The 8,526-nt window shown below is 50.0% G+C and overlaps 1 protein-coding gene across 1 annotated transcript; it reads right to left on the bottom strand.

Moving 5' to 3' along the window:
* Nucleotides 1–555: 555 nt before the first annotated feature.
* LOC123141843 (uncharacterized) lies at nt 556–2,455 on the bottom strand. Its single transcript, XM_044560909.1, has one exon. It carries the CDS (start codon nt 2,181–2,183, stop codon nt 627–629), a length of 1,557 nt encoding a protein of 518 aa, XP_044416844.1. The 5' UTR covers nt 2,184–2,455; the 3' UTR covers nt 556–626.
* Between the last annotated feature and the right edge of the window lie 6,071 nt (nt 2,456–8,526).

Genomic DNA, 8,526 nt, shown 5'->3' on the forward strand with positions numbered 1-8,526 from the left:
AAGACGCGAGAATTGTATAGGGATGCAACACATGATGACTAACTATGTAGTTCACGATTTGCATTGTTGTAGTTACTAAAATGCCATTTTCTTAATCTCCATCCTTTGGTTCACACAGTAGTTAATAAAATGACATTTTCTTTCTACAAAAATGCAAATCATGAACTATGTAAATATGCTCCAAGTATCCAACACATAAACAGTATATGACAATAAAATTAATTTTAAAAATATAACTTATAGACGGCATGTATGGCTTGCTAATGTGGCAGTGTTGCATGGTTAAATTAATGTGGCATGGTTGTATACCTAAAAAAATTAGGAAGAGGTGAGAATATTTAAGATTGATGGTAGAAGATATAACCGGAGGAGCTCTACATGTTTTTTTTTCTTTCTTTTCTACATATATGAGATATATATTATCACCCGGGCTCATATTATCCACATAGTATTACGGTTTAGTAATTTCTCCATATGAAAATGGGATATAATGGACCAATGTATTTTGGAGCGAAATATAATAACAATATTATCGCTACAAGTGCAGAGCACCACCAATGGATTGGCCAAGATTACAAAATACTACGTTGAATGAAATAGAAGACTGATTCAAAAAAAGGAGGGTATCAGCCAAAAACAAATTGCGGAGGAGGGCGGGAGAAAGAAACCCCATCCATAATCTTCTTCTGCGTAGCGTTCTTCTGCCTGTTGGTCCATGAGTGCTGCTCCGTTACCATCTCCCAGTCCCAGTGCCCCTTGTCCTCAGCACGCCCATTCCTGAACAAGGCTACACGGCGCAACGACGTCGACACTCCCACGACAAACTTCACAAAGCAAATCTGCCTCTTCGTTCCCTGAAAACCAGCCACCACAAGCTCCTTCAAGTGATGCCGCCGAAGCTCGGTGGGCTCCCAGGGTATCACATGCCCGGGCCTCTCATTGCAAGGGGCGATATGGATGTGAAGGGTCTCGAGGGATGGTGCCATCTCGAGGAGGAGACATGGCCACGAGACATCCCAGGAGGAAGGCACGTCGGCGACGAGCAGTTTCCTCAACTGGGGCAACAAGGGCGACGAGGAGCCAGACGGCGGCACGATCCATCGTCTTGGTCCGGTGAACCGTAGGACGAGGTTGGTTATGTAGGGCGTGCGCCCGAGGAACGAGCCAAGCTCAAGCTGGTGCCCAATGTATACGCGTGGCTGTCCTACTGATGTGAGGAAGAGACCGACCCTAGTGGTGTGGTTGCATTGCCTGAGGCAGGGAAACAAGGCGGACTGATCAAAGTGCAGCGTGGTGTCCCGGGAGGCTAGGCTCTCGAGGTTCGGAAGAGCCCTCATCCGCACCTGTCCGAACCTGCACTTGTTGAAGACGAGCTCCCTGATCTGCGAGCTGGGGGCGTCCACAACCAGGTCCGTGTCCTCCAGGGGGAATTCGCAGGACTTGAGTTGCAGCACCTGCAGCTGCGGACACAAGGTGAGCACGCCCTCGTAGGCTGCCGTGGGCGTCGATCCCTTAATGTCTTGGAGGACAAGCATGGTGAGCGCGCCGAACTCGTGCAGCGGCGGGAGCGCGCAGCCTACAAGCTTGAGGCTCCGCAGGCACGACGCGCGAGGATCGTGGCAGAGGCCGTGGCCGGGGAAGGTGTGCACGGATTGCCGGAAGTTGATCGGCTTGGCAACAGCCTCGAGGTCTCTGACCCCCCAATCGTCGATGGACCTGGCGATTAGCCTGTTCATGCAGCCGGGGTTGTGGGTGATGAAGAACTCGAGCCTCAGCATGCTAACGCTGCCGCGAGCTCCTCGGATGTCTTCGTCGTCCAAGAAGGTCTCGACGGAGCGGGTCAGGGCGCGCATGGCACCGCGCTCGTACCTCTTGATTTTGGGCGAGAGGTCAGACTTTCTGTACCGAAGATAAGATCTGTGCATGTTTATGTCGTGACGGAGCAGGACCAATCTGTGGTAGCGTGGTGGGAGCATGCTGCCGACCCGGAAGTCGAGTAGGAGGAGCTCGCGGTGGAGGCGGGCCCAGCGCGTGGACAGCAGCGCGGTGCGGAGCGCCGAGCGGGTGTCGAGACGGCGCAGGACGAGGAGCAGAAGGTCGTCGGGGAGGGCGCTCATCGGGTCGTCGCCGCGGGACGGCTGCGGCCGCCGGCGCAGAGATCGATCCGTCCTGATCCTGGCCATGAGCCTCAACCGGCACGGCGAATCGAATAGCGACTAGCGAGTACACGTACGTGGCCGGCTCGCACCCGCGGTTGCGGTTCAGTACTACGGCGAATCGAATCTTAGGATTGGGTTTCAGGATGGTACCGTCGGCGGAACTCGACCCGGAATCTGCACGTACGGACGCCGAGGAGGCTGGCGAACCCTATTGACGCTCGCGTCGCATGCGCCCGACGGCTGCGGCTGCGACTTCGCTGGAGCGCGCGAGCGACGGGCGCGAGACGGGCCGGCCCACTTCGAGCGTTTTAGCAGTGCGACGCAAACCGGTTCCCTCAACCGTTTGTTTCCTTTGTCAAATCTCTATCTCTACTTCTCTATCTCTACTACCTAAAAGATAGGTAGGTAAGGTTCCCTTTCCCCTCTTAGAGCATCTCCAACAGACGTCGAACGCGCCGCACGCTAAAAACTGCTTTGCCGCGCGTCCATCGCCTGGTTTGACACGGCGCTGGCTTCAGCAGCCACGCTAAAATGCAGCGCGCGCCGCTCCAGCAACGCGCGCGCTCATTCTACAACATTTTTTACATCGGAAACATAGATAAAAAAGATAGATTGCATAGATAAAAAACGATACAAAGGTATTTTACATCGGTGCAACTAGATAGATAGTTCGAAAGTATAGATAGATAAAACTACGGTGCAACTAGATAGAAACTACTACGGCATGCGTAGATAGAAACTACTCCAAGTCGCTACCATCATCATCCTCGTCGGTGTCGTCCGAGGTATCGAGCCACATGTCCAACCAACGTTCATCGTCAGCCGTGAAGATCGACCTCCCACCTGCTGCAACGATATCGGACTGCGCATTCGCCAATGCCTTCCGCCGACGCCGGTCCACCCGCTTCGCGTGGCGCCTTGCCGTCATCTCCGCCCAGTAGGCACGCTCGTCGGCGACGTCCTCCGGGTGGCGACGGCACCACTCCGCCATGGCTCGCTCGTCCTCCTCGGCGATGAGGAGGCGGCGCTGCCGCCGAGCGTGGTCGGCACGGTCCATGTCGGTGATGAGACGCGGCGGAGGGGCGACGTGTTGCGCCTCCTCGCGCGTGAAGACGTCCCGGAAGTTCATCTGCGACCGGGGCCTCTCCAAGCGCCACGCCGCCGCGTCGTACGCGCGGGCCGCCTCGTGCGCGCTCCGGAACGACCCGAGGCCGAGCCGGACGTCGCCGGACCGGATCTCGGCGGAATACCAGCCGTTGGGGCGCTCGTGGACGCCGCGGTGGCCCGAAGAACCCCGGCGGCGCGGCGGCATGGTGGCGCGGAAAGCGGCGAGGTGGCGAGGGGAGGGCGCGTGGCTGTGTTCTGTTCACGTGGCGAGCGCGGGATTTTATAGGCGCGCGCGAAGCGTCGCGCCAAATCTACCGCGCCGCGTGCCGCTTTCTCCCGCGCGCGGTAAGTTCCCGCCACCGCTGGAGCGCGCGGAACCAGCCGACGTGCGCTAAAACCAAACTTTACCGCGCGGGCGCGCCTTTTGCCGCGCCTGTTGGAGATGCTCTTACGTTCTCCTTTTCGTCCTCCCTCGCACGTCCTCCCACCTCTTCGTTGTTGTTTTTTTTTTCGCCCTTTGTCCCACCTGGTTGTTTCCTTCGGCTTTTCCCTACGTGAGCGATCCCCCTTCCATGTTTTCGTTCCACCACCACGCCCCAGCCGCCGTTGCGTGTGTGGGCTACGTTAGGGCTTCTTCCTCCAGATCCCATCCCCTCGTCGTCTGATGCCCCAGCGCCGCCGTCCTCTCTTTCTCTCTCTCTGGTCACCAACGGCGCCAGCCAGCAGATGTGCACATGCGCGGGGCGGCGACAACTTAGCGAGCTGCGGGGACTGGAGTGCGAACTAGGGTTCGTGCTTCCGCTAGACACGTATGTACATAGATCGCTTGTGTTTTCTGCCAGGACTCGAGGCTCTGGCAATCCAGTTATCTACACGCTAGAAATAAAGCAAGAAAGAACGAAGGCTAGATTCTTGGCAATCCAATCATGCGTGCCATGTGTTGCTGTGTGATTCCAGACGTGGCACAACTCACGTCTTCATGTGTGCCAAGTCCTTTCCGGCGTCAAGGTAATCTGCCCGGAATCAATCAAACACATCTGGCCGGAAAGTGAAAGTCGTAGTAATCAATCTGACGAGCTAATATTGATGCCTCGTGGATGGGGCATCGTCTCGCCGCTGATGGCTGGGCCAAGAAGGATTACCTGGAATTGCCCGGGTGACGTATTGGGTTTATTATGCTAGCACTTGTCAACTTGATAATTCGATTTCCTGTGTACTTGTATTCTGCCAATCCAAGAAGAATCTCAGGCCTTCTTCTTGTCTTTTTATTCTGTGCCTTTTTAATTTGATTTACCTTACCTTTTTGCTAGCCTTCATTAATCAGAAAAACTATCTGAGTCCAAAGAACGTTCTTATAGAAACATTTGTGAGTGGAGTACAGTAATTTGGTGGTTGACATGTTATCCTGAATTTTCATTTACTTATGTGAATTAAATCTGAGTTGTAACTTTTGGTGGCTAATATGTGTGAGGGCTGTGTCTAAAGATGCTTCTTGTTGCATTACTTTGTCCCTTTCAGTCTGAGTTAAATAAAAAAGATTTCCTTGGACAGTAAATTTCATTTTGGCTAACGAAATTGCAGTAATTTAATCAAATCTATCCAGAGAGGGGACCGTGATGAATGAATATAAACATTCATATTCTCTTTTCCTACGATACGTCTAGATGTTTGTCACGCCCAAGATGCGACCCTATTCTAAAGGAACATGAAGGTCCCACCAAGGATAGAAGCGCATCTTGAAGACGCTTTTGCAAGGTGGATATCATTACATCAACATTACATAATATTTGGGGATACATACAAGGCATACAAATGCCGCAAGAATACATCAATACATCATACATGAGATCAACATCCGACTACGGATGAAACATAAACAGAAACTCAAACGACATCCACCCTGCTAGCCCAGGCTGCCGGCCTGGAACCTATCCCCTGATCGAAGAAGAAGCAGAAGAAGAACTCCAAAGAAGCGAACATCGCTTTCGCGTCATGATCATCGCATAACCTGAACCTGCAACTAGTGGTGTAGTAATCTGTGAGCCACGAGGACTCAGCAATCCCATTACCATGGGTATCAAGACTAGCAAAGCTTAAAGGAAAAGGAAGGGGTAAAGTGGTGAGGTTGCAGCAGCGACTAAGCATGTATAGTGGCTAACTTACGCAAAGAAGAGCGAGTAGAGAAGCAACGGAACGGTCGTGAACTAACAATGATCAAGAAGTGATCCTGAACTCCTACTTACGTCAAACATAACCCAGAAACCGTGTTCACTTCACGGACACCGCCGAGAAGAGACCATCACGGCTACACACGCGGTTGATGCGTTTTAATTAAGCTCAAGTGTCAGGTTATCTACAACCGGATATTAACAAATTCCCATCTGCCACATAACCGCGGGCACGGCTTCCGAAAGATAATACCCTGCAGGGGTGTCCCAACTTAGCCCATGATAAGCTCTCACGGTCAACGAAGGTTATTCCTTCTCCCGGGAAGACCCGATCAGTCTCGGAATCCCGGTTACAAGACATCTCGACAATGGTAAAACAAAACCAGCAAAACCGCCCGATGCACCGACATCCCGATAGGAGCTGCACATATCTCGTTCTCAGGGCAACACCGGATGAGCAATCCGTACAACTAAAACCAGACCTCAAGTTTCCCCGAGGTGGCGCTGCAAGGAGCTCTAGTTCGGACCAACACTTAGAGAAGCACTGGCCCGGGGGGGTTAAGATAAGATGACCCTCGAGAGAGCGACTCCCTAGGGAAAAGAAATAGGCTGAGCAAATGGTAAAACCAAGGTTGGGCCTTGCTGGAAGAGTTTTATTCAAAGCGAACTGTCAAGGGGGTCCCATAAATCCCCCGACCGTGTAAGGAACGCAAAATCCGGGAACATAACACCGGTATGACGGAAACTAGGGTGGCAAGGGTGGAACAAAACACCAGGCATAAGGCCGAGCCTTCCACCCTTTACCAAATATATAGATGCATTAATAATATAAGAGATATTGTGATATCCCAACATAAACATAATCCAACATGGAGCAATCTTCATCTTCACCTGCAGCTAGCAACGCTATAAGAGGGGCTGAGCAAAGCGGTAACATAGCCAAACAACGGTTTGCTAGGAAGGGTGACAAAGGTTAGAGGTTCATGGCAATTTGGGAGGCTTGAGGAGCAAGTGAATAGGTAGCGCAGCAAAGCGATAGAACGAAGCAACTAGCATAGCAATGATAGTAATGAGATCCAAGGTGACGGTCATCTTGCCTGAAGTCCCGCAAGGAAGAAGAACGAAACCATGAAGAAGAAGAAGCCACGAAGACGAACGAATCCTCACGATCGCAACGACACGGGAACTATCGAGAAGAAGCACACAACAAGGTAAACACACCACACATGAACAAGGCATGATGCTCAATCAAGAATGATGCATAACAAGGCTACATGAAGCTACTCATGGCAAGAGATGATGCATACAAGAATAACACATCAAGGCAAGTTTAAATGAGGCCGGAAACAACACATAACAATTCCGGTAAGTCCTCATATGCAAATTTCGAAATTGGTCCAGAACTGAATACATCTTATGTTCAAGTTGTTAAACAGCAAGTTTAAGATGCACCATGATGGTCTACACGAAATTCTAGTCAAGTTACATATAAAGTTCATTAGATTCGGAGCTACGGTCTAGGAGATATGAGCAAAACAAGTTAAACATGGCATTGATGCAAAATGCATACAAATATCAAGCAAACACCTCAAAACAAGAATGCAACATGATAATATGAGACTACATGCAAAACTAAGCAAGTTTCATATAGAGCATGCTCAAAACGGAGCAACGGTGCAACACATACACTCCAAACAAGACATAGCAACAATCTGTCCAAAACAGCAACTAGGCAACTTGCAAGCATCAAAACAATATGCTACAGCAACTCAACATGAAAACAAAACATGAACACTGAGCTATCTCCAGAAATCACTAGAACAAGCTCAAAAGGACATGACAAGATTGCAATTAATAACAGGTTCAAAGACTTAGTGAAATACTGGACATGGCAGAAATAGCATCAGGTTGCAATGTTCAGAGCACAAAATCAACATGCTACAGGAACTTAACATGGAAAAACAAGGCATGGCAGTGCTCTACTAAATGCACATGACAAAAGTCCCTTACTGACCATAAGCCAAAAAGGACCAGAAGATATGATGGCAAGCATGTAAACATAGCAAGTATCGTTATCAGGTTTCAGACTTAGCAGAAAACAGAGCATGACAGATATATTAATATGTAGGCATGTTGGTGAGCTTGATGCACTCACTACAGAGCAATGCATGATAAACCAAGCATACATACAGCAAGATGGCATGTTAATGAAGCTATCCATGGCAAGAACAAAAGCATATCATGCATGGATCAACTACAATAAGCTTGGCAAAATTGCATATCATGTTAAAAATCAGCCAGAAATATTTTATAGCAAAAGTAGAGCAAGATTGAGACATGCTATGGCACTCCATAATTGCAAACAATTGCATGAGTGGATCAATTACAACAATATCTACAAAACATCCTTAATGAAAATCTCCAAAATATGCATGGATCTCTCTGTAGCATCAAGTTTACATGGCAACAAAATTACAGCAGACAAGGACTTGGAGAAATCACTCTCTGAAATCAGAAACATTATGGAGCCTACTTTGCAAGCTTGTGCTAGTCACCACAGAGATCACAAAAATACATGGACTACACCACTGAAAAGATGGCATGGCATACTTCAAAACACATGTAGAGCTCATGCTCAAAAGATGCACAGATTTAATGATACAAAAATGACAAATCTCCAAGTTCTGATAAGAACCAGAGAATAACAGCAACTAGCCCTCTTCCAACAGAGATTTGGGCATCAAGATGACCTCTAATGAACATGGTGCAATTAAACAAAATGTAGAGCATCACGAGACGAACAATTTGACATATTACATGCACGAATCGGAGCTACATGCAAGAAGTTACACACAGTTGAACATGCACACATATTGATAAGAACTGGGGACTTAGAAAAAATAACGACCTCGATGGGGGAACGAAGTCAACGCGGGCGGCAGGCAGATCGGGCTCGGGGCTCCTGCGGGCGAGGGCGAGCGGCGGCCAGAGGAAGAAGGGAAGGACGCCGGCGGGGAGGGGGCGCCGGATCTGGCCGGCCCCTCGCCGGATCCGGCGCGGCGGCGGCGGAGGGCGGCGAAGGCGGACGGAGG

Source organism: Triticum aestivum, chromosome 6D, assembly GCF_018294505.1.
Source record: "Triticum aestivum cultivar Chinese Spring chromosome 6D, IWGSC CS RefSeq v2.1, whole genome shotgun sequence".
NCBI lineage: Eukaryota > Viridiplantae > Streptophyta > Magnoliopsida > Poales > Poaceae > Triticum > Triticum aestivum.